General features: G+C 35.4%; 1 protein-coding gene across 2 annotated transcripts in view; it reads right to left on the reverse strand.

The window, feature by feature from the left end:
• Positions 1-27632, reverse strand: part of LARS1 (leucyl-tRNA synthetase 1) — a 57372-nt gene that overhangs the window by 17315 nt on the left and 12425 nt on the right. For both annotated transcript variants that reach the window (XM_010959606.3, XM_010959604.3), the window contains exons 5-23: positions 27485-27622; positions 24933-25094; positions 24250-24362; positions 23261-23324; positions 21530-21597; positions 21203-21428; positions 18603-18690; positions 18444-18520; positions 14750-14803; positions 13837-13977; positions 12215-12292; positions 8997-9082; positions 8838-8903; positions 8658-8740; positions 8030-8168; positions 7474-7686; positions 5841-5898; positions 4018-4081; positions 945-1128 (exon numbers count right to left, since the gene is read on the reverse strand). In XM_010959606.3, the coding sequence (XP_010957908.1) occupies positions 945-1128; positions 4018-4081; positions 5841-5898; positions 7474-7686; positions 8030-8168; positions 8658-8740; positions 8838-8903; positions 8997-9082; positions 12215-12292; positions 13837-13977; positions 14750-14803; positions 18444-18520; positions 18603-18690; positions 21203-21428; positions 21530-21597; positions 23261-23324; positions 24250-24362; positions 24933-25094; positions 27485-27622 (2102 nt within the window). The remainder of the gene's footprint in view (positions 1-944; positions 1129-4017; positions 4082-5840; positions 5899-7473; positions 7687-8029; positions 8169-8657; positions 8741-8837; positions 8904-8996; positions 9083-12214; positions 12293-13836; positions 13978-14749; positions 14804-18443; positions 18521-18602; positions 18691-21202; positions 21429-21529; positions 21598-23260; positions 23325-24249; positions 24363-24932; positions 25095-27484; positions 27623-27632) is intronic.

A 27632-nucleotide genomic window follows, 5' to 3' on the forward strand; every position in this document is an offset into this window, starting at 1 on the left:
TGCAGCTACCCACTGTCTATCCACTTTTGAGAATTATCATCTGATACTGCTTAGGACCTGTTTCAACACAGTTAATGAAGTGCTTATTTAAAAATTCCTTCACGGAAAGCCCAAAATGCAATATGAAAATAGCTTTACTAAGGCTGTAACAGGTTTAATTGTTCCATTTTTAACAATGGACATTGGCTTAAAAAAGAATTCCTTATGCTACCTCAGGCCCTTCATAATTTGGCCTACTACAGCCCCAACTTGTTGGGTCTCCTACATCTGCCCTCCATGTACCATACTTCACATAAATACCATACTCCCTCCATGGCTTTCTCCTCTCCCTCAAAAATCTTCTTTTTCAAGAAACTCAGAATTCACATGCCACCTCCTCTGACTTCCCTCTGCCCCTATTATTACACTCATAATTAGCTGGATAAGTGTTTTTCTCTCATGCTAGACTACAATGAAGGATCAAATCTTATTTGTCTTTGTAATACCAGTGCTTAGGACGGTTCCTGATACAAAGAGACTAAGAACTGTCTTTTTAAGGAAAAAAAAAAAAAGACAATTCTTTTCTTCTACTTTTCCTTTAACCATCCCGCCCTCCTCTAATGCAAGACAGCACGGTAAAAATGATTGAGAATGGGCTTTAGAGACAGAAACAAATTCCTATCCCAGGTTTGAAATTATTAGCTTTGAAGCATTTAATGAAATATTTAATTTTTCTAAGCTTCAATGTCTTAACTATAAAATAATCTTTATCATATAAAATTGCTGTGAGTCTAAAATCAGACAAAGGATGCAAAGTACTTAGAATAGTACCTAGCACAAGTAAGCTTTCAATCAATAGTAGCTATTATTAACATCTAATTTACTTTCAAAGAAGGAAAAAAACTTAAAAATACACCACGACTAAGCAACCCTAAAGTACAAAGTGGCTGGGGTCCACAGATTACCTGGCAAAAACTCGATCATTGAAGGTGTTGGCAGGACCACTTCTCAGGCTGTCCCAGTTGGCAACCATTTCTTTCACCCATTCCACCCAGGTGTACAGACGGAGAATACCTGCATCTGCCATGGTTTCCACAAAGTTAGCATCTTCAACAGTGTCACCAGCATCAGCCAGGGCCAAGCGCATTCCTGGAAGAATTTTAAAATGTGGTTACTGAGTATCACCTATGTGTGCAGTTGGGTAACCCGCCTATGTGTAAACTAAGAAATAACAAGTGCTTTAAAGGACTGCACTGATCAACAGCAAAAATAAAGATCACCAGAAGTGGGATCCAAAACAACACTGTTAAAATATCTGAATTTTCTGTATTGCTTTTCATACAATTAATATCAATATGTGTTTCTCCTCAGGCATGCTGAGTTAATGAGATGAAGCGATCTTTAGTGAGGCAGAGGGAAAAAAAAATGATCAGCTGGGGAAAGATACCCCATCAACACCTCAGTCTCATTTAGAAGTAGCAAAATTATTATATTTTAATGCATAAGAACAGATGTTGGTGCCTTATGTGTACAAATTATATATTTTCTTGGTCCTTAAAGTAGATTGTTTTAAGTTTTCTACTAACAAAATTTACCTTTTCAACCAAAATCTTCCATTCTAAAATATTGAGAAAACCACTGATAAAGGTCTAATTAAATAAATTATAGGACATTCTTTCAATGAAAGGCTATACTGCTGCAAAAAAGAGTGAGGAATCTCTTACGTATCAGTATGAAGTGATCTCAGATATGAACTGTTAAGTGAAAAAGGCAAAGTTCCTAACAGTATGTACAGTATTCCACCATCCGTGCCTTTAAGATGAGAATCTGTAACATTGAGTTCTATGTGCATTAAGTATCTTTTACAATATACAAGAAGCTGAATACATTTTTTTTACTTTTTATTTTGAAATAATTTGACCTGACTTCCCTAACGTTAACAACCACAGTTCAAAACCAGGAAGTTAACATCAGTATGACACTATTAACAAAACTATAGACCTTATTCAAATTTCACCAGTTTTTCCTGTAACACCCTTTTCCTGTTCTAGGATCCAATCCAGAAACCCATCTTGCATTTAGTTGTTCTGTCTACTTGGGCTCTTCAAATCTGTGACAGTCTCTCAGTCTGGCCCTGCCTTCTATGACCTCGACACTTTTGATGAGTAGTAGTCAGTTGTTTAATAGAATTTCTCCCAGTGTAGTATGTCTGATGCTTTCTCATGACTAGACTGAGGTTACGCACCTTCAGCAAGAGTATTACAAAAGTGGTGCTGTGTGTCTTCTCAGTGCATCCTTATCAGGGAGGTCTGTGATACTGATACGACTTATTACTGCTATTGCAAACTGTCCTCACTTAGGCAGCGTCTGCCAGGGATCTCCACAGAAAAGTTACTGTTTTTGCTTTGCGATTATAAAGTTATCTTGGGAGAGATAATAGGAGTATATGCAAACATCCTATTTTTTCCTGAATTCTTCACCCATTCATGGATTTTGTCTGTGACAATATTACTGTATTTGCCTAATGGTGATTTTATATTTCACTCAATCCTTGTACTTTTATTAACTGGAATTCTTCTGAAAGGAAGAGCTGTCCCTACTCCCCCACTTACTTATTTACTCAATTATTAATACTTATCAGTTTGGATTCATAAATATTTATTCATTGGATTATAATCCAATACTATCCTTATGTACTTTGTTTCTTCTTGTGGGGTTTCTAAATGAGAGTTTATTTTGTTTATCCTACTTTAGTTTTATTACTGCACACTGAGTATGTTCATGTGGCAAATGATTTTCTTTTTAACTCAATTACTTTGTTTCCTAAATTGTCCTAGCTGGGGCAATTGGGAACTCCTTCAAGTTGGTTCCTGTGCCCTTTCAAGCTGTCCACATCCTTTTTTAAACATTTCCTTATTTTCTGGCACCATAATGTGTTCCATGCTCATCTTGTATTTTCTCTACTCCAGACCTCAAATCAATCATTTCTCCTAGGAACGCTTGTTCCTTTTATTAGAAAATGGTATTTAGAAACCAAGATCTGAATGCCAGGTGTTTCACTGTTACTAGTATTTACACTTCTCATAGTCTCTCTTAGCAGACAGAGCTAGAATAAAAGCATGTATACTAACTTACACATAAATTTACGTTTTTTTCTATTTGTCTGTATATAAAAAAAACCATGAGTTCATACTGATATTGCCAATTTTGATCCAATATCATAGGGTTCATTCTAGCATTTCCTCTTGATTTATTTATAGCTTCTGACAGCGAGCTCTCATCTACAATATATTTATTTGTTCAATCCCAGTAAACACACAGTATAGTCTCAGAATTGCTAATCTACACCTCTTGTCAAAACAGATTTACTAACTACAATATTTGCGTAGAGTTCGTTTTGCCCTACAGCGTCCAGTCAAAATAGTGTTTTTTAAAGTAACTTAGGTTAGCTGGTCCCCAATCTCCTTCAGTACAGTCTCAGACTACAGTAGCCATGTGAGTAAAGCAGAGCCATGATGACCAGTCTAGGCTACATATGAAATAACTGGCTCCTCCAGATAAGACAGTACATTTCTTCTCTTGACAAAGTAATCATCAAATGGAACAGGAATGAGGACAGGGAAAATGTATTTTTCTAAAAAATGAGTGCTCCCAGTTGCAAGTCACCTGTATGTATATCAAATATGAAGGAAACACTTTGAAAAAGCTTCCTACATACTCAACATCGCTACAAACTAACTCTGACTTCTTAGAAGCAGCATGAAATTACGAAAAAGCCAGGTTGCCATTATAGTGAGTATTCCTTGAAAGAAGACTCTAATAATCTTAGCTTAAATTTGTTCCTAAATAGGTAAGATTAGCAATTCTTATGTTTTAAAAATTACATTGCTTGTACACAGAGAAAACATGAATATTTTGAAGTACTGGTAAAAGCAAAAGACAAAAGCAATAAAACCAAAACAACAATTTTAACCTGCCTGCTGTAATCTGAGGAGAATTGGACCCCACGCAACAGCAATAACAAAACAGTATACTCACCATCGGCTGAATATTTGTCAAGAGCTTGGCTCAAAGTGAGGAAGTTGCCTGTGGATTTTGACATCTGAAATAGAAAGTCAATGATCAGGCATTAGTAAAAATATATATAAATAAACAAGCCAAATCAGTCATATCAAATTAAATGGGTTGGCCACCATCAGAAAAAGACAAAAAGAATTAGAAACATGGAAAGGAAAAGATACCTTACACTAATTTTACAGAGGAGAAAACTGAAGTCCAGTCAGTACAGTGACTCATCCGAGTCACTAAAGCTAGGACAGGATCTCCAGTCTGCTTACTCAGTCCACTGCTCTTTCCATTAACTGATAATGTCCCTTAGGAATTGATTTGACTTGTGGGATAATTCCACTACAACTCTGGAACACTTTAGCTGGTTATAAAGAAGAGCTTTATAGCAATTAGAGTCATTCAGAAATAAATGGACTAGCTCAGGAGGTCAGAATTAGGGCTTTAAGGAACTTCCTGTCATTAGGGTCACAACAGTTGGTTACTCAAGTTGTGCTGTGTCTGACGGCAACACAACTAAAGAGGCAACGTGTACAGCCTAGCAATCTTCATAATTCAAAAAATTTTTACGCCTTTGTAACTTTGCTGATACCAGAGAGGTGATTATTCTATCAATTTTCCACTACACAGCAATAAAGTACCTTGTTCTAATAAAATGAGTATAGTGTATGTATAGGACAACAATGCTGAAACCAAAGAAAATGTCATGTTATAACAGGATTTATATTTTTATACATATATAAAAATACACACACATATATATATACATATATACAAATATATAGTTACACTTTGACTTTCAAAGAAAAAAATTAGATAGTCAAAAGTCCTTGTTGATTTAACAAAATCTATAAACTAGCTGTTTTTCAGCCTAATGTACAGATTATCTTGAATAAATTTTTTAATCCCCTTTCAATATTAGGGCACTGTAAAAAATGTTTCATTTTGCAATTCATATCATATGCTATTTGTTTAAATCTATAACTATTTTCATTATGACATACAGCTATGAATGTTCTTTTACCATTCTTTCACCGTTAGTCCATCAGATGTAGCAAGCTGCACTGGTTGGAATAAATCCACCTTGTTGCAATTGTTATTAATGAAAAACAGATAATACTGCAACTTAATTTTTTGTTTGTTTGTTTAGTTGAGGGAGGGTGCCCCTTTCTAATGTGCACAAAGGCATCATAGGGGCAAGCAGGGCCTTGTTAAGAGGTTTGCATAATCTCCTGTTGAGGGTCTTGATCAACTAAAGTCTTGTGTAGCCTATAAAAAACCACGTCTATTATTAGTAGTAACAACAGGGGAAGTTACAGCAGTATAGTGAGAGATACACTGTCTGGGAAGAAGCCTTAAATGACACCTGAATACTACAAACTCCAAAATTCTATTATTCTCATTTAGTGTTTGGTCACAGTATAAAGCAAAAGCCACCAAGTTATTTTCTCAACTTAATAAGGAAGATATTGTAGGGCCACAATGATAGGGTCTTTATGTTTCCTGTCCCTTTCCCTGTCTCTCTCTCCTCCTGTTACAATTTGTGTCACCCTACAAACAAATGTTACAATCGGTAAATAAGTTTTCCCCATCCCTCCCCTCAACTAATACTATCTATTTCATTCACCTAATTTTAAAGGTAAACCTTTAATTTATGCTGGTAGTCCTAAACATTTTAAATGGAAGATTTTTAACTCCTTGATTTTCATATTCTTTATTTCTTTAAAAAGTACAACATCCTAAATCTGGAAAGTTTTTGGCAGAATTTTAACCTTTCAAGAGGCAATGAGCCTTACCTTCTCAGAGTTGAGGAGGAGATGTCCATTTGCCCTCACAGATATAGGCCATTTGTCACTTGACAGGTAAATGTTTAAATACAGAAAATGAAACAAAGATTATGGTTTAGCCTTAAAATTTTAAGGTAAATGCTAAAAGATTCATAAAAGTTTGCTAAGGCAAAAGTACAGAGATATTTATTGAGTCCTTTTCATAACAGGAAATAAAGGAAGACAAGGGAAGTCCATTAGTAAAGGAATGGTTGTATAAACTGTGGTACAGGCTTAAAATGAAATACTATGTAACTATTTTAAAATACAGGCAGGGCTATATATATTGATATAAAAAGATCTTAGAAATATACTATTACAAGGAAAAACAAAGAGACAAAATAGTGTCTATAATGTGGCATCTTTGTATAGATTAAAAAATATGTAAGAATAGATATCTAATGCCAGTATAGGAATACATACATTTTCCAGAAGGAATCTGGAAAGTAGTAGCAGTGATGAGCTTTGGGAAACAGAGTGATACAGGGGGAAGGCTGAAAGTTCACTTTTAACTTTTTGCCTTTATGAACCATTTGAATTTTCAAGCTATGTATATATCATTCATTCATTCACAAGATCAGGTAGGAGGCAGTGTTAAGAGCATGAGTTCTAGAGTCAGACTGCTGGGGTCTGCATGCTGGTTCTGCCACTGCTGGGTAATCCTGGGTGAGTTATTTGAGCCTTCTATGCCTCATGTAAAACGAGGATATTATAGACCCTCCTCCAAAGGCCGTAGTGAAAATAAGACGAGTTACTAAAAGTGATTAGAACAGTGCCTGACATAAGCCTTGATGCTATTACTTACCTGTAATTTTAAAACCCTAATACATGTCAAAAACTTGATGCAAGGGGATAAATATTCAACTTAACTACTAACAAGTAATTCTGAGATACCCGATTTCTCCAAAAACACATTTTGAACAACAGAGAAAAATAATTACATGGTAAGAACCACATCAGGTTTATTTTATTTCTCTTCTTCAAAACCTCCCTTTTATTCTTGAGAAAGAAAATTCAATCTCATTCTAAATATAAGAAGGAAATCACATGAGATTACTTTGGTCTTACAAAATAAAATTTGAACAGTGGGAGGGGTTTGTTTCTTCAGCTACTTTAGTGACAGGAGGAAAAGGCACACAGACATATTTGGGTCAAGAGGGAAGATGACAGAAGGATTACTCTTGAGCACAGGGTATTAAAAATGCATCTTCGACCCAGATTCTAGTCAGAACATCATCATCAACTAATGCTGGAACCTTGGGGCTCTCAGCTCAAAAGTGATGTTTCCTTCCAATTCTAACGTCCCACGCTCTGTCTTAAATCACCTTTACTCCTGCATCTGACAGGTCAGATGAGTCACATAACAGGGCAAGTGAATTACTGATGCCCCTGAAATATGATGTGCTTTGGTGGCCAAAGGTAGGTATGAGGACCTCTGGATATAACTGATATAGGAGGTGTGCTTTCTGCTTTAGAATATTTAATATAAGTAAAAAAAAAAACATAACTGGCAAATCTAACCATTCTCTCCACAGTAATTTCTATATATTTGAGCCCTTGTCAATAATCAATACATTTAGTCTACATCTTTTTTAGCACTCACCTTTCTTCTGGCCACATAGCCACATGATTATAAAGGAAATATGAAAGATGATTTGGAATAAGATCCTTGCCAGAGACTCGAAGATCCACAGGATACCAGAATTCAAATTCCTGCCTCAGCTGATCTAGCTTTTCCTTTGGGATCTGAGTCTTAGGAAATGGAGCCTCCGTGAAGAAAACATAGTCCCAAACTTCCCTGGTCATCTGCTGAGGACTATTAAAAATAAAAGAAACAGAAAACAACAATTACATATATATATACAACCTCTTTGAAAGAATCAGGATTCTAATCCAACCTTGACGTAGAAATCACTTTCTTAATGCAGTTACATTAACAAATGAGGACAGGAGACTCCCCTAAGAATGAAGAACGGGTAACAGAGGAGGGGCTATTTATTACTTTTTCTCAGTTCAACATCAAAAAGCAAAAACATCACAACAAAATTCCACTAAATGAGTTCTTCTAAAAACTAATTATTAGAATTTCCAATAGGTAAATCAAAAGCTCACATCTCTTGCTAACAAATTACACTTCTTTTCCTTATCCATTTACCAACCTGATGCCCAGCGGAGACTCTGCCTGTCCACGCAAGTTACCTCCCTGCAACAGGTGTGCAACTGTGTAAAATGCCATGTAAATAGTGGAATCGGAGAGCGATTCAATCAGCCACTGCTCATCCCATGGTAGACGAGTACCTGCAAGATAAAAAGAAGGAAACTAATGCTTGAGGAACCCAAGAGACACTTTATCTATAGAATTCACATTTTCAAGAGCGGGTCAATAGTACTGACAGAGCTATCTTAAATTTACTTAATTAATACAAATAAACTGGTAAGTAAAAGACAAAATGGGTACTCTCTGTCTCGGCCTTTCTCTTGCCTTCTGAGATGGCCTGCATGGTCTATGGAGTACGCATCTCTGCTTTCACTCAAAAAACAAACAAACAAAAAAGGCTGAGGCACTAGAAACTTTCTATTAAAAAGCTGCACCATAAAAGCTATGTAGGTTAGAGACTTCTACCACCAGGTGGATGTCAGAAGACCATGTCCTAGTTTCCCTCACCCTCTAACCCCGAACTTCTAATTCAGAAAAACACTGGAAGAGAAGAAAAAAAAAGGTAAAGTGTTACTTTGCTACATAACCGGCAAAGTCATCCAAACAGAAAAACGTGGAAGTTTGCTTACCTAAACCATAAGTTCTGGAGCAAGCATGCTCTTGCAGCCAATCTAAGGTAGCTTCAAAATTCCTCCTGGTCTCCTCACAGAACCTGGGAAGAGTAGAAGATAAAGTATTTCTCTTCACCTTTATTGTCTTCCCTGTTTCTCATCTCCTTGCCCATCTACCATCACTTTCTCCCAGCTTACGTTTCCAGGTTCTTCAAGCACTGGGATGTCTGTTTTTTCCAGTTCTCTTCTCCATAATCCAAGTACCTGGGAGTGGATGAAATGATTTAAAAAAATAAAAGTCAAATAGATAAGCAAAGTGACAGAAGGAAATTCCTTCTTACTATAAGAGAGACTAACCACTGGTCACACAGGGCCACGACGCATTCATCTGAAGACCTGGATATAACTTGTTTCTCTGGTTCCATGTAAATATATGCATCTCCCTAAATGAAAGTAAATAAAATTATATCAGCTATTATGTCAAGGCAATCTCTGTTCCTCAAAGATAAGAATAACTTTTAAAAAAATGCTCTACCACAAATAACCAAAACCTCACATTTTCATTATGTCTTCCCTCTTCCCAAGGTAGAAGGTAACTGCCCTTCTTTCTGTGTAACACTTGCTGCTGAAAAGGCATGCATCTTTATCAAATGGATCACCTTCCCTAGGTACAGATTATGCCTCTTCAGAGTGAAAGATGTTTAACAGTTTCTAATGCTATGCTCTGAAGGTAAGGCTGCCTAATTAGCCTTTTATTCCTGTTATAATATATTAAAAAATATATATATAAAGAAAATAGGAAATCAGATCCATGGAACCACTGCTGTTAAAAAAAAAAAAGATGCACAAGAATTAAACATGGAAAATACTATTACTGAAGACTTCCATTTAACAATAGTAAATTAAAACAGACATGTAACTCTGCTTCCTCTCAAAATTCTAACAAAATGACAACAAAGAGGCTTTTTTTTCCCCAATGATATGAACCTATAAAGACAACAAGAATGGGAGAAGAAATAATATTAACCAAATGTTGGGAACTAAAAAGTAGGATGACAGATAACTATTAGCAAATCAAAGAAAGCTAGCTGAATCCTAAGCCCACAGAAGAGAAGGCTGAAAAGCAATCTAGTTTGCATTACAGAACTTCCAAAAAACTCGGGATTTGTAGCACAAGACAGTTCTGGAAGAGAAGGCAACACAAGGCAGGAAAGACAAGGACTAATCAAAGTCTTTTAACGAAGTTTGAACTCCAGATACCCTGATCCCACACTATGCAGACAAGCAAGTGCCCCTCCCTATGCCAGCAGAGCAATGAAGGTTTATTCCCTGGACAGGACAGAAGAGAGTCCCTCAACCAGAGGACAAGCTTAGGTTATGGGTATCACAGTGAAAAAGCGGGGACTGAGTGAAAGTGAGCACACTGGGTGTTGGTACCCACCCTAGCAATCTTCTCCCATTCAGCTCCCAGAATGCTCAGTTAGCACAGACCCTTTAGGTCAGAAACTGAAGAATCTTCTGAGGGGAGTCTAACAAACCAAGAAGCCCTAATTAACATCAAGGCTAATATCAGGGCTTCCCCAAGGCCCAAATGGACCTTCTGGATCTCCTCCAGTGAAGCCCTATCCATATCCAAAAAGGTTCCCATCACCTTTTCGTACCCACTGTTAAATATCAACAGTTGTCCTCAAATTAATGAAAGATTAAAATTTCATATACATGAAATGAGAATGGCATCCTATAAAAAAGGATCAGATAAGAAGAATAAGCTCTTAAATTGCCTCTGAGTTGGGTAAGAGGTATACAGGAATTCATTATACTTCTCTATACTTTTTTATAAATTTGAAATTTTCCACAAAAAATTGAGGGACTTCCTCAGAAAGAAGAGCAAAAGGACTTTCAGAGGCTAAGAGATTCAATATCTGAATGGTAAGAATTCAGTCAGCAAAAATAAAGAACAGGAAGGGACAAAATTGTCAAACAAAAAGTCAAGAAATTTTCCCAAAATTGAAGAACATAAGTTTCCAGATTGAAGGAGCCCACTATGCACCCAGAAGAATGAATGAAAACTGACCTACACCAAAGTAAATCATCATGCAATTTCAAAATACTGGGACAAAAGAGAAGACTTTATAAGCTTCAGGCTGGGGTGGGGAGGGGGTGCAGTGTAGCCACAGGTCAGTTATAAAAGATTCATTATTACCAGAATGGTTTTGGACTTCTCAACAGCATCACTGAACCAGTACACTATGGGCAATGGCCTTTAAAATTTTAAGGAAAAATTCTTTCCTAAGCCAGAATTCTAAACCTAGACATTCAAGTATGAGAACAGAATGAAGATATTTCAGACATGGAAGGTCACAAAAATTTACCTTCCAGGTACCCTTTTCCAGGAAAACTACCAGACGCAGAGCTTCACCAAAATAAAAAAGTAAATAAGAAGTCATGGGATCCCAGAAACAGGAGATCCAACTCCAGAGAAGTAAAGGGAATCCTAAGTAAGAGAGGAGGAACATCCCAGATACTTGTGCACATCTGCAGGAAGTACCAGTCTGAATGAGTAACACAGGCCAGAAGGCTCTGGGAGAACTTTGTCTAAGATGTAACCGATGGCATACCGATGTGTTTGAAGGTCCTGATAGGAGAACTTAACAGCTGAGACAGAGTTTGGGGATGAAGTACCAAAAATTATATTTAAAAGTAAGAAAAGTCGGGGGGAAAGACAATTATTAACTCCACAGAAAATCAAAAGCTGGGGAAGAGAAGTTCTCATGGTACACTGCCCTATGGATCAGCCATGACTCAAAAACGTACACACTGAGTATTGCTCTAACGTAAGTTATAATACACCTCGACTAGGAAGATGGGGGTTGGAGAAGTACACATAAATGTGAGGTTAGACAGGAAGACACAAGTTGGGAAGAGTTAAATCTTGATCTTCCATAGTTGGAAGTCAATGGCTGATGCCTAAAAATGAAAATTTAAAAATTACACTACAAGCATTTAGATGAGAGATCTGTAAGAGAGGTGGAGGCCGATACTAAATAAAATAACTGAAAACAGTTGAAAGTAAGCCTGTCCAAGGAAGAGAAACTTAAGAGAATGTTGAAGGAGGGAGAAGAAATTATTTTTAAAATTTGAATAAGCCATTGTCTCTCTGTATTATGGATATACATAACTGTCAAAAATAAAAATTCAACTTTAAAAGTAGTTAAGTAACTCAACAGAAAAAAGTTACAACAAAAATGAAAAGGGAAAAAAGGATGACAGTAAAAAGCCCTACAGAAAGAGAACTGTAACCACCAATACCTCACCGCCAGGAAGCACCATTAAAGTTCTCTGTATGTGATTTGCACAGGCGATCTTTGGAACACTAACTCTTCATCAATGTTACAGGTGGGATGTCAAGTTAAATGAACTGCTAAACAGGTCTCCTGTTTTATATATATATAAAATTATATCTCTAATATAGCTCCAGGTTCTACTACAGAACTCACTACTAATTATCACTGGGAAGTCTATTAACTAAAAGCTTTTCTCCAAAAACAGCCTTCAGAGGATAGCCCATGACATACAGCGTCAATCATCTTGTTCTTAATAGTCTTCTTTACATCTTGGACCTTCTGTCCTTTAAATCCATCCACCAACATTACCTAAAAGGAGAAGTGGAGAAAAAGCACATATGAAACAATTAAAATTTGCTTTGGGTTCCACCCCCAAACCTCTCCCTAACTAAATTTACTACCCGTCACAACCAAGATACTTTTACTGTGAAATTTATCACATTTATAAACCATAAGCCTTAATTTTGGCACAGCTTGGACAACAAATATTTGTAACACTTGTTTTTCTTTTAGTGTAACTAGAATAGCTATTATGAACATAGTTAGAAAGGAACACTCACTTCCTTCCCACTTCTCAGGTTTCCATGTGGAGAGAATTCCTCTCCCCTAACTCATGTCATTCCTGAAGGCTCTGGGAGAAAGAACTGAGCATACCCAGCTCAGCCCCACTTCAGCTTCTCTTTCCAACTCCATCTGTTGCCAGCAAACATTCTCCTTTGCCTGGCCATGTGACAAGCTTGGCTCTTAGAGGAAAGCCTATTGTTTTTCAACTCTGACTTTTTGGCAGTGGGGAGATTTAATTCCAGGGCAAAGTATTAGCTTGCCCACTGCTGTCACAGAGCTAGCCACAATCCCTTTCCAGCTGATATTCTGACCTCTATCTATCTGACTCCTGTGACTCTCAAATAGCTTCTATCTTAAGTGTTCTTTTTTGACCTTCCAGTCCTCTAACATATCAAAATACTTCATTATCTATGTAATTCATCATTATGAAATTTTACTTATTGATCATTGTGGCACAGGGATTAACAGTACAAATCTTAGAGCCAAGTTGCCTAGTTTGAGTCCCAGTTCTGCCTCTGGCTGGCTATCTGGCTGATCCTGGGTAAATTACTTAATCTCTTAGTGCCTCAATTTCCCCATCTGTAAAATGGGAATAACAGTGTCTACTTCACAGGTTATTTTCAGAAGTAAGTAAATATGTAAATGCTATGTAAGTGTTGGCTTTTATTGTCATCCAAAACATGGAAGTCACTTTAAAAAAAGGCATGTAAGATTTTTGAGGCAATTCTTAGCCTTAAAAATCTTCATTTCAACCTCAAGTCACGAGCAACTGGACTTTTTACTTTCTCTAGGCTCATCTTCTTTCCATGGATATGTAAAGCTACATTAACATTTGCACAATTAAGGAGGAAAAAAGGTCCAGAACTGGCTTATTGTGCTAACATGGCATGCAGTAGGCATTAACAAGTAAATTAATGAAGCAAATGAAAGTGCTTATTTAAAATGTGAACTCCTCAATTAAAAGAGCAAAAAGGGACCACATATTGCCCATGCAATAAACTGTTGGAGTTTACTGTATGATAATATGAACTAATTTTAAATATTTTCTCAAGAAGTTCATTTCTTAGAGATTAGAGGGCACAAAAATGGAATTTCCACAAATGCTATTAGACAAAAATAGATTTTAAAAAATTTGGAAATAGAAGAATACAATCTTACATTAATCCCTCTCAAATCAGGATATAGCTGAAACTATATTGAATTTTTTGATATTCTTTTCAAAGTCACTAAGATGAAAATCACAGAGCACAGGGTAAATCAAATAAAAACAATAAAAAAGTACCACTTACACCATCATAAAACCCTCTTAGATATAATTTCTCCTTTGCTTCTGCAAGTTTTTCTCGGTCATTCTGGCTCTGAACTTTCAACTCGTCACAGATGGTTACAGCAGAAAGTGTTCCAAAACCTGGGATTTCAATGACTGGCACCTGCAAAGAACCACAATGTCAGGATCTCACACTGAATGAACACAACGACAGCCCGATGGGCACAGTCCTTTTGCCTTACCGTTCAACGAAATCATTTCAGATTTTATACATCACTATGGCAGTGCCACACATTAGGTAATCACAGAGGGGCTAACATCCAGATGTGAATCTGTCTTTCTACTCTCCACCCAAATGCTCTGCACGAACCCCCACATTGTCCCTCTCTCACTACACACACACCTTCCCCAGCTCTCATCCCTCCACCAGCATATAATTAATGAAATAATTAATGTTGAAACTAGCAAAATGCTATAAGCAACTAAATTTACAGATAGGCTTGTTTCTGGTTTATATTGTCTTCTGGATTCTTCATGAAAATTATTCACTAGTAATTTAAGTTTTTTTTTTTTCTTCTGCAGGCACCAATTTGAAAACATAAACATTCATGAGTAATATGGCAAAATTTTGTCTTTAGAAACCTGGAAATTGGCCATACTAGAAAATAATCTATTATATAATTGGTAAGGCTGAAAAGCTGTTTGTTTGTTTCAGAACTGCAGGTGCCAGGTGCTAAGAAAATGCTTACTGTTAGTTTTTCTTTCATTTTTATCCACCACAGCAATTATCAAATTAAATAAACTCTTAAGCAAACTCTCTCTTATTTTCGTACTCTACCAATTATTTAATTTTGTTTCAAGGAAAATGTTACCTCTTTTCATTCTCTAAAAAGAGAAATATGGATATGAATATTCTGAATTATCTATGTACTCACAGGCTCAAATGGCAAGACCATGTCATCTCTAATTCCGTACTTCGCTCGCAAAGCCTAGAAAAAATTTCCAGGTTAATACTAATGATCGACACTTTACTGGTAATTATTGATGGAAGCATCTCCCAAACTTTTAAAACTATTTTTGTTCTCCTCTCTAGAGAGAGCAATTTTTCAGTTTTACCAAGTATCTCAAGAAAGGATATATGACTTTAAAGAACTAAACAGTTTGAGTGAATGGCTTAATGATGAAATTGTACAGCCAAAAGCAAAAATTCACACGTACACAGACACTTAAAATGAGAATTATGTTCCAGGTTGCAATGAAAATGTGAATATCAGAAAACTTTTTTCAAGTTTTATGAAATCTATCACATCAACAGATTAAAAATGAATAATCACAAAATTATATCAACAGATGAAAAAAAGCACTTGACAAAACCCAATACCTAGTCACAAAAAAACTCTCAGTAAACTAAAAGAGAAGCAGACTTCCTCAACTTTGTAAAGACTATGTTATAAAAAGCCTACAGCTAACATCATACTTAATGATGAGAAATCAAAGCTTTCTCACTAAGATCAGATACAGCGCAAGGATATCCCCTCTCACCACGCCTTTCTTTTTTTTTAAACAAACACATAAGACTTTGATGCCTCAAAAATGTAATGAACAAAGATACTAATTACTATATATAAAATAAACAAGGTCCTACTGTATAACATAGGGAACTATATTCAATAATAACCTATAATGAAAAAGAATGTATGTATAACTGAATCACTGTGCTGTACTCCAGAAACTAACACATTGTAAATCAACTATACTTCAATTTTAAAAAGTGTAATAAACATAAAATAAATGTTGATAGCTTCCAAAATTGACTGCAATCTGGCCATAATGAAAAGGAACCACCCAGCAAACCTCTCCTCTTCAGGTACACGTGGCACAGATCTGCCGGACACAGTCACTTCCCTGGCCCATCACACCGTGGTCCAGCCACCTAGCCTGCACAATGTCACCAGGGCGCAGGGGGAAACCCCCCTCACCACTCCTTTTCAACATTGTACTGAATGTTCTCGGTAATGAAATAAAGCAAGAAAAGAAAAGAGGAGAGGGGAAGGGCGGAGAGGGGAGGAGAGGAGAGGAAAGAAAAGGTATTACAGATTGGGAAGGAAGACATAAAACTGCTTTGTTTGCAGATAGCATGATCAACTACATAGAAAATTCAAAGAATCAACAACCAAAAAAAAAACTCCTGGAACTGATAGGAAAGTATAGGAAGGTTGCAGAATACAGTTAATATACAAAATTCAATTGTGTTCCTATATACCAAAAATGAACAAGCAGAATTTGAAATTAAAAACACAATACCATTTACATTAGTTCCCCCCAAAATTAAATATAGTTGATGCTTAAACAACATGGGGGTTAAGGCTGCTGACTCTACCAAGCAGTCAAAAATCTGCATGTATCTTTACAGTCAGTCCACTGTATCCACAGTCCCATACCCACAAATTCAACCAACCATGATCATTGTAGTACTGTACTACATATTTATCAAAAAATATCTACATGTAAGTGGGTCTTGCACAGTTCAAAGCTGTGCTGTTCAATTATATTTAGGTACAAAACTAACAATACACATATAAGAGACAAGGAAAACTACAAACCTCTGATGAACAGGATCAAAGAAAGACTAAATAAATGGAGAGATAGTCCATGTTCACGGATTGGGAGACTAAATATTGTCAAGATGTCAGTTCTTCTCAACTCATCCCATAGAGTCAATACAATCTCAATCAAGATTTCAGCCAATTACTTTATGGATCTCAACAAGCTGATTCCAAAGTTTATATGGAGGCAAAAGACCCAGAAGAGCCAACTCGATATTAAAAAAAAAAAGTTGTAAGACTGATGCTGAATAACTTCAAGACTTACTATAAAGTTACAATAACCAAGACATTGTGGTGCTGACAAAAGAATAGACAGATCAGTGGAACAGAACACAGAGCTCAGAAACAGATCCCCATAAATACAATCAACTGATCTTTGACAAAGGAGCAAAGGCAATACAATGGTGCAAGGACAGTCTCTTCAACAAATGTTACTGGAACAACCGGACATCCATCTGCATAAAAATAAATTTAGAAAAAGACCCTACACTCAATACAAAAATTAACTCAAAATGGATCATGGAACAAAATGTAAAACATAAAGCTATAAAACTCCTAAAAGATAATGCAGGAGAAAACCTAAATGACCATGGGTATGGTGATGCCTTTTTAGAGAACATCAAAGACATAATCTACAAAAGAAATAATTGATAAGCTGGACTTCGGTAAAATTACAAACTTCTGCTTTGCAAAAGACAATACCAAGAGAAGAGAAAGACAAACCAAACTGAGAAAAAATATTTACAAAAGATACATCTGATAAAGGACTGTTAGACAAAATGTACAAAGAACTTTTAAAACTTAACAATAGGAAAACAAACAAATCTGATTTAAAAAATAAGCCAAAGACCTTAACAGATACACCTCACCAAAGGCACACAGATAGCAAATAAGCAACACGAAAAGATACTCCACATCGTCTGTCACCAGGAAAATGCAAAATAAAACAAGATATCATCACACACCAATTACAATGGCCAAAATCCAGAATACTGACAACACCAAATGCTGACAAGGATGTGGAGCAACAGGAACTGTCATACGTTGCTAGTGAGAATGCAAAATGGTACGGCCACTTTGGAAGACAGTTTGGCAGTTTCTTACACAACTACACATACTCTTACCATATGATCCAGCAATAATATTTATATTTATAAATATTTATATTTTATAAATTTATAAATTTATAAAAACCTGCACATGGATGTTTATAGCAGCTTTACTTATAAGTGCAAACACTTGTTAGCAACCAAGATGTCCTTCAGTAGGTGAATGAATAAACAAACTGTTGTACATCCAGACAACAGAATATTTTACAGTGTTAAAAAGAAATAACCTATCAAGCTATAAAGACATGAGAAACCTTAAATGCATATTGCTAAGTGAAAGAAGTCAAATCTAAGAAGGCTACATACTGTATGATTCCAACTATATGACTTTCTGAAAAGGTCAAACTATGTGTAACAATTAAAAAGATTAGTGGTTGCCAGGGGTGGGAGGGAGGAGAGATGAACGGGAAGAACACAGAGGATTTTTAAGGCAATGAAAATATTCTGTATATTATAGTGATAGATACATTATACATTTGTCCCAATCCACAGAATGTACAACACCAAGAGTGAACCCTAAGGTTAACTACGGCCTTTGGGTGATTATGATGTGTCAATGTAGGTTCATTTTTTGGTAAAAAATGTATCATTCTGGTGAGTGATGTTAATAATGGGTGAACCTACACATGTGTTAAAACAGGGAGTACATGGGAAATCTTTGTACCTTTTTTCTCAACTTTATTATGAACCTAAAAAAATTATGAGCTCTAAATAAATTAACTTTAAGAAAGGATTCTATGAAATATATTTAAAATTCAAATGATAGGAAAACATAAAAACATCAAGAAACAGGTTAAAGATAGCATTTCAAAGATACATGCATAGCTTTTTAGCCTAATACAATAGTTAGTTCACTGGTACCTAACCAACAAGATGATGAAAAGGAAATAAAAACATGGAACTCAGACACTTACTTGCTTTTTCTTCAAGTCTCTGAGGGCAGCAAAATCATCCGGAGAGTCGGAAGGAACACTTGTGACCACACCAGTGCCTTACATAAGAAAATATGGAATTAACTAATACAACCAGAATGTGTTTCCCAAAGAATTTCTAGAAAGAAAGAAACCCTTTACCTTTGTCTTCCTTGATGGTGAGCATCGGAAGAACATAGATCACCTTGTAAGATGTTAAAGGTGCAGAAAGTGATGCACCAAGAATTTCCTATGTAAGAAAAAGATCAGCATAAAAGATAAAGTAACTTATTTCCACCATTAAAATTTAAAACAATGTTAATTATTTTAAGCCCTGAGAAGCTAATATATATAATCAAAAATATATAAAATATAATATATATTTAATCAAAATATATAGAATATATACAATCAAAATATATAATCAAAAATATATAAAATAAAACAACACTCACTCTTTTATACCTACTAGACTAAAAATAACTGAAAATAATTATAATACCCAAATCTTATAAGGTTGTGAGAAAATTAGTACACAAAAAATACATTGCTTTTAACATTGTACTCCTTGAGGAAAACAATGCAGGAATCCACAGCAACTGCCACAAAAATGTTCACACAACTTGTACTGAGCAATGCAATCCTAGGAATTCACCTCAAAAGAAAAAAGAATTTTTTCTCTGAGACTCTGCCCAATACTGGGTTAAGTACATTAGCAAACTCTGGAAACAACTAAAACTTTAAATTTTAGAAAAACCACTTAATAAAATATCAGACATCAACAAAAAAGAATACTGTACCTCTATTTTAACACTTCCTTTTTTTTTTAAATGGTGATACTGGGGATTGAATCCAGGACCTTGTACATGCTAAGCATGCACTGTGACACTGAGCTATACCCTCCCCTGTACATCTATTTTAAATGAAAATTAGGAAGACAAATTAAATTAAAAAGATATATCTAGTTTCTCCTTTAAAAAAAAAAAAGCAGAAGATCTGACAATACTGGACTCATAGTCTCATACATCAACAAAAAGCTTGCAGCTGCTTGTTTAGGAAAGGAATGCACTTTTCAGTTCCATACAGTTCCCACCCATCCCACTTTATTCATATAAATAAACTGCTTTTATGGAACTAATAGTCTTATGGGTAAAAGCTAAATATCATAACAATCTTAAAGGCTGAAAGCTTCTTTTTTTCACTTTTTTTTTTTGAAAGCTATTTTTTAATTTATACCACCCATTTTCCTCATTCCAGAATCTGCTCAAATTAACATAAAAGAAGTTGCATTTAAGACTAGGAAAAAATTTGTGTCATTAATACTGTTCCAAAAACTTCTCGGACAGAACTCTAACATAGGAACTAACGAGATGTGGCAGCAATGTTCATAACATAAGAAACAATTTAAATATCCATTACACATGGTGAAAAAGAATATGAAAATGAATATATGTATATTCGTATATGACTGAAGAATTGTGTTGTACACCAGAAATTGAGACAACATTGTAATATAACGTTGACTATAATTCAGTAAAAATAAATAAATGAATATCCGTTACAGAGAATGGTTAAATAACTTGTGGCCAAACAATGGAATACTATGTAACAGTAAAAATAAGAACAAGGAAGATGTTTACCTACTAATAAAATGATTATCAGGAAACAGTTAAGTAAAAAAGAAAGGAAAACACAGAATAATGTGATAAAGTATATTGCCATCTGTGTATTAAAAAGAGGGTAAAGGAATATATACATATGTATTTGCTTATATATTCATGAAATACTTCTGGACGGATACACAAGACTTTTTTTTACTTATTTTACTGACTGCCTATGGAAGGGAAAATTGAGTCACTGGGAATATTTTATGTATAACTTTCTCTTTTAAATTTTGTTATAAATATATAACAATCCAGTCAAAAAATAAGTTTACAAAATAAGTAAGAAATCAAAGTCCAATTCAAAAGGAGAACTGAGATGATATTTGACTCACCTTCTTCTTCTAAAAGGTTATTTATTAAGGTAACAAACATCAGCATTTACCAAAGGGAATAAGACATTCAAAAATACTGATAAGTAAATAAGTTCTAAGGATAAGAGCTGTGTAACCTCCCAGATTTAGTTAACATCAACCAAAACTTTCTTCTCAGGACAAAAGCAGCTGCAGTTCCACACAAGGAATGCAGGTAATCATATTCAAAAAGTAATATAATGTTTACTACAGCTATTAAATCTGCTGGGGAGAACTGTCTGTATTTTTCAACCAGATACTTACTGAGCTGAAACGTAAGATTAAAAAATGCTATTTTAGTGATATAGTCATACAATGACTATTCCACAGCAATTAAAAAAAAGAAGAACAAATTACTCCTATACATAACATGGATGACTCTCCACATACACGAAAGTGTACAGACTATATAATTCCCTTATGTAGAGTTCAAGAACAGCAACTAATCTTTGGAGACTGAAGTCATGGCAGTGGTTTCCTTTGCAGGAGCAGGCTGAGCACTGATGTGAAATGGACATGAAAGCACCTTGTGGAGTGCGGGAACTGTTCTAGATCTCGATTTGGGTGGCGCCTACATGAGTGTGTGTATATGTGACAAGGCACCAAAATGTACACTTATGACTTAGACATTTGACTGTGTGTACACCTCACTTGAAAAAATTTCTTAAATGTCCCTTTTTCAAGCTTCATTGTTGACATTTTCCTCTAAATTTATATACTAAATTAAAAAGTCTGTTACCCAACTTACCTCTCCCATTAACTCCTTAACAACAGGCACCACTCCATTGTCCTTGGTAAAGCCCTGGTATGACATATTTCTTGCAGCTTTTTGGGTGCAGATGAATATATCACCATTCACTGTCTCAAAGCCAATGTACTTCATATCAGGGCGAACCCAACAGTTTGTCTGTCCAAACATGGTCTCAGGTCTGAGAGTAGCAGCTACCAAGAAGATATTTTTCCCTTTCAAGCCACTAAGAAAAAAATACATGTTGATGCAAAAAAAGTTGTGGATTCTATCACAACTATCTGATATTTCAAAAAAGATGAAATAACAATGCTTCAGTAAACCTACCTTAGTTTGGATGGGTATGGCTCAAGCACTTTCAACTTGATTAGAGTATATTCCTGAGGTCCAACACCCTAAACAAATAAACAAAACAAAAATCTGAGGAAGAAAAAAAGACTTAGATTAAACCTACTAATCTATGTGAGCAATCTGATGCAAATTTCTAAGACGGTTCTTGCATTGTTAGAATAATTCTTTTTTCCAGTGAAGAGACTGCCAGTGGTATGCTGACCATATCCACATGGAAACCTAATGTGTAAGAAGTGGCTTGGGAGACCATGCCATGCCACACCAGACCAGAACTGGTCAAGGAGGCTGAACTGAGTGAGGCTTGCTAAGAGCTCCTGTGAGAAGGAAGAACAGGAAAGAAAATAACTGTCTTGGATTAATCAGCCAAAATAGCGTTTGCCAAAATGGGAGTTAGAAGATACGATCAACATCAACCCCACAGAGCAGTCATCACAGACACACACTCGGCCAGGGGTCAGATGATGGACATTCGAAACCCAGCTTGGGCCCTTACTTATGGTTGGACCCAAGGAGTCACAATCGCTCTGAGTCTTCGTTTCCTCATCTGTAAAATAACTGTGCTGTGCCTCACACAGGACTGCCCTGAGAAACACATAAGATAATGACAGGAAAAAGCTTTGAAAAGCTATGATGCACTACTGAAATTAGTATACTGCTACCATAGGCTATATTAAAGTTTAATACACTCAATAAACTGGGCCTTCTGAAGTTTCTCAAAACTTTCAAAATTTTCATCAACTCTCACTTCTCTCGGATAAGTTACATCATAATTGAAGGCTGATTTTGAAAAGTAGTCGCTAGACTACAAAGGTGTTCAAAGGCGGTAACAAAGAACAATGCACTCACAGAACTCCTAAGTTCAGATCCTGGCACTGTTGATTTACTGTGCCAAGGCTTTAGGCAAATGAATTACCCTTCATTCACTCTAGTGTTACAAGGAATAATGCTACTGATGTGTCCTACAAGAATACAGAGTAAACTGATGCCATGAATAGCTAGAAGTACTTTGGAAATAGGTAAGTAGGCACATGACCAAAGCAAGTATAAATGGAATCTGCCTACATCAGTTAACCACGTATCTTATTACCTTTCGCCACGCTCTCCTTTTAGAGCAGTGGTGCTTCTCAAACATGAGCAGGCATATGAATCACATCGAGAACACATTAAAAGACAGATTCCTGGGCCCCACCCCCAGAGCTTCTGATTCAGCAATTTTGGGGTGAGGCTCAAGAATGTGCTTTTCTAGGGGGGAGGGTGCAGCTCAGTGGTAGAGTGTGTGCTTAGCATGCACCAGGTCTGGGGTTCAATCCCCAGTACCTCCATTAAAAATAATAATAAAATAAAATATAAAAATAAATAATAAACATAATTACCTCCCCCTGCAAAAAAAGAGAAAAAAATTTTTTTTAATTTTTTAAAGATTTAAAAATAAATAAGTACAAAGCAAATTAAAAAAAAAAAAAAAGAATGTCCTTTTCTGAAACAAGCTGATGCAGCTGAACCAAGTGCCACTCTTGGAGTAGCAAGGTCCTGGACAAGACACAGGCCTATGGTGACATTCTGCCTCCCTGTTCACAGCCACGAGGCTATCAATGACTGTATACCTCACTACTGGAATAAAGTTGTTGTCAGGTTTCTGATCTGCTTCTTAAATTCTATGTCCATATTAAAAATTATTATAATAACTGCTCTGTCATAAATAATTACCTCTCCAGTTTGTCTGTCATGATCCATACAAGGCTGTCCGTCTTTTGGAGAATAAATGGTATACCTAAAAAATAAATAATAGGCGACAAATATTATCATAATACACAAGTTTTATCCTACTATATTTGCCAGTGTTGTTTTTAACATCTCACAATTATTTCTTCTAATTAAAAAAATGTCTACATCATTTTTATGCTTTTATGGGAAGGTCTATTGCCAACATAGTTACTTATTTTTTTTAAGAATTGTTTTATCATTTTATTTTATTTTATAAGAATTATGTTACTATTTCGATTCTTTTTTCTTTTTCTTTTTTTCAATCTGCATTTTTTTTTTTTAATTTACAGTCTTGTATTAGTTTCCGGTGTACAGCATGCTGATTCAGTTATACATATACATATTCTTTTTCATTACAGGTTACTACAAGCCATTGAATATAATTCCCTGTGCTATACAGTAGGATCTTGTTGTTTATCTATTCTGTACATAGTAGTTTGTATCAGCCAACATAATTATTTAATGAAAGCTTTCTGCCTTCATCAAAGGTAATACCACTGAAAAATATTCACTGATCTTGGCTTTTTGGTATAAAACAAAAGATTATAAAATATAAATTCACTTCTGAAATGCAAATAGCTTTTAATTAATCCATATAATCAAGAAAGAACCTTACAGAACAACTTATAGAGCAAATAATAAAGCAAATAAAATTATTTTTCTGCTTGGCTAAAATCTTAAGAGAATCTTTAGTGAGATCATAAACACCAACATCCCTACTCTCCCTGGTTCTATCTGTCACAAATACTAAGCACTCAGAGAAATTAAGACACTGGCAAGACACAAAGGTAGACAAAGGAAACAAGAGAATAAAAAGAAAAATTATAGAAAGAGAAAGGATAATGGAAAAAAGTAGGCTATGGGGCACACTGACCAACATTGCAGGAATTATATGATTTTTGCTTTATTATACCAAAGGATAACAAACTCACCGCTTTCCAAATTTAATTTTGCTTCTTTCTCTTAATGTTAAAAACTGCCACCTGACAAACGAATCATAGTAAGGATTAACATCAGTGGTAATGAAGGAACGACGCCAGTCTACCTATAGAAGGAGAAAAGAAAAGGTAATTTTTGAGAAACTTGTATAGTCTCCATGAATAAGAATTCTCATAAATCATTTACCCTTCTACTCTTTACTGTCCAACTTAGAATTATATCAAATATCAAAAGCAAACCAAAAAATTTCAAGTCCCACCTATTAAATAACTATCACAATTAGTATGTTACTTTGTGCTTAATATGTACGTTTTTAAACACACACTTATATATGAAACATGTAGAAATTATAATAAATTAAGAAGAAACATTTAAATAACACCCTTATGTCTCCCTAAATAGTTAAGTAACACTTGGGCTTCTTCATATTCTTTGACTAGAATTCCTTTCTACTCATTGACAATATATCTAAATATATTCCAAAACAACAAATATTAAAGTACTTCATTGCTTGCATCAAGGACCATTTAGTTGTAATCTGACAATAACAATACTGAGTCATCAGTGGAATACTGGTGGAATTTACTACTCTAAATTAAGAAGTGGTCCAAACCTCACACAATCACAAAAATATCACTACGTTCTTTCTCCTAAACTATCGGGGTGATGGGCATACCTTCAAACCCATTCTCTTCAGATCCTGAACAGCCAGTGGTGGGAAATAGTCAAGCCAATGTTCTGCTTCAGAAAAGTTGACTATCTCTTCATCAGACAGACCAAGGGATTTCATAATGTCCCACTGGTATTTAGACGATCCAGCTTTAGCAGCAGCTTTACTCTAAAAAAACCAGCAAACTCCATCAAAGAAAAACCAACAACTGGTTAACAAAGTCCAGGACCACAACAACTTTAAGTGAGTAATCCCTTTTGGTAATTCTTAAACTCCAAAACAATGCTGTTGACATGTCAGAATACTACAGGATTTGGATGTACTATTTTGTCTGCCAAACCATACCTGGATTCTGACACCAAAGATAACTAAATGTGTGGAACCATAAAGAATTATCATCACAAAGATAAGATCTTAGCACCAGACCTTCTCTATTTCCTTTTTTCTAATGCCACATGCATCTTTTTTAAGTTATGATTAAGTTACTAACAAGAATTTCCTCCTTTCTCAATATTTACCAATATCAAAAAGGCAATCACATGCCAGGGACTGGAGATAGGCAAAGAAACAGGTTGAACTACAAACAAAAAGGCAGGACAAGGAATTTAGGGGATGAGGGAACTGTTTTGTATGGTACTATGGTGGTAGAAACTTGACTCCGTGGATTTGTCAAATCAACACAATGATACACTACAAAGAGTTAATTTTACTACGTGTAAATTGTTTTTAAAAAATCAACCAAGATGTTGGAGGAACCCAAGATGGAATAAAGACTGTGAAAAATGTATCTAACTGTATTACAAATATATGACATAACCACACCACAAGGGGTAGGGAAGAAATGAGCTTTAGAAGTCATTTTGGAAAACAGTGTGCTGGGTAGATTCTAAAGACAAAAAGAACTATACACAACCGCTGTACTACTTTAGTTGGTAAAACTGTTTCCCTCAGGGGTACAGGTTAGCAATTCTGAAACTACTAGTAGAGAACTGAGCAAACAACAAATATACTGTAAATAATGAGAGCCAGGTTTCCTACTATTTGAGAAAGAAGTCACAAATAAGCAAAAGCACAATGCTAGAACAAGCCCCATGGTGCTAACACAGCACCAGGGGTATTAGTGTGCACTTTTAAAAAATACAGATAGATAGATAAAGAAATAAATACTACACGTACAGTTAAGTGGGTTAGTAGACATGCATACATTTCCTTGCTCTTTCTGAGAGGGCCTAGAAACAATGAGCAAACCCAGTGCTCAGAGCTTAGTTTCTAAATACCATTTTCCATCAAAAAGAAAGAGGACTCTTTGGAGAAGTGGTTGATTCCAGGGCTCAAACAGGGAAAATATAAACTGAGCCTGGAGCATCTTGTGGCACTGGAAAGTAAGGAAGAGAAAGAAAGAGAGAAAAACAGAAAGATTCAAGGAAGGGAAGAAGGGAGAAAGAAAAGGAAAAAAGAAGAGAAAAGAAAAGGAAAGAAAAGAAAAGAAAGGGGCATGTTAGATGGACACAGGAGCCCATCTAAAAGACCAATGGCCAAATCTAGAACAATTTGAGCAATAACAACAACTCAACAAAAAAATCCAACAGAATTGGATTATAATGCAAAGAATAAATAAATATGCATGAATTCACACTGATATAAAAAAGAGATGAATAAATAAGTGGGGAGGAAAGGACAACTCTTCCTTTCAGAAGAATTCCAGATAATAAACGTAGAAGGAATGAGGGAAACGGAAAATCACCATTAGAACACAACAGTGATAACTACTGCAGGCAAGATGCACTGATGAATGCTCAAATTAGTGAGTAATTATTTTAAAAGAAACAAGATATTATTTCCATAGCCTCAAAGTATCTCTCTCAAAATACATATGAATTTCTTCTCTGTAAAGACAGAAAAACAGAATCTCAGGAGAAAACCTAGCAGACACCACCTAAACCACTGATCAAGGTTAACATCACCTGTAATAAGATGTATCAGTATCTTAAACTTCTTGATATGATGCATTAAAGACACATCATCTCTCAATCTACTCATTGAGAAAAAGAAAGCACTGGACAAACCCTAATAGACAGATATTCTATAAATTATCTCACCAGTACTCTTCAGAAGTGCCAAGATCATAGAACACAAACACAGAAGAGACACGACAAACTAAGCGCAAGGTGGGATCTTGGAACAGAATAAGCACAATAAAGAAAAACGGGTGAATCCAAATGAAGTCTGTAGTTTCTTCAACAGTACTGTTCAAATTGATTTCTTAGTTTTGAGGACTGTACCCTGGTTATATAACTGGGTCATGTGACTGTGTGAAGATTCTAAGGGAACCCTGTACAATCTAGCAATTCTTCTGTAAGTCTAAAATTATTTCAGAAGAAAGTAAAAAGGGGGGGGAAAGATAACCAAAAAATGAGAAACATAATTTTTTGCTTTGTTACTTTTTAAAAATTACTGAATACTTTTTATGTGTCAGGTACTGTGCTAGTACTGGAAATGTGCATATATATCAGGCAAACATAAATGTAAAACTTCAAGCAAAAGAAATACCACCAAACCTTTTTTCCTTTAGCTTTATCCTTAATTACTATATCTTCTGTTTTAACATTGATTTCTTCCTCTTCTTCTTCTTCATCTGGAAAATCAGGGGGGCAACCATAAAGCTCTATTTCTCTTTTCAATTTATCAGCACATGCCTATAACAAA

Source organism: Camelus bactrianus, chromosome 3, assembly GCF_048773025.1.
Source record: "Camelus bactrianus isolate YW-2024 breed Bactrian camel chromosome 3, ASM4877302v1, whole genome shotgun sequence".
Classification (NCBI taxonomy): Eukaryota; Metazoa; Chordata; class Mammalia; order Artiodactyla; family Camelidae; genus Camelus; species Camelus bactrianus.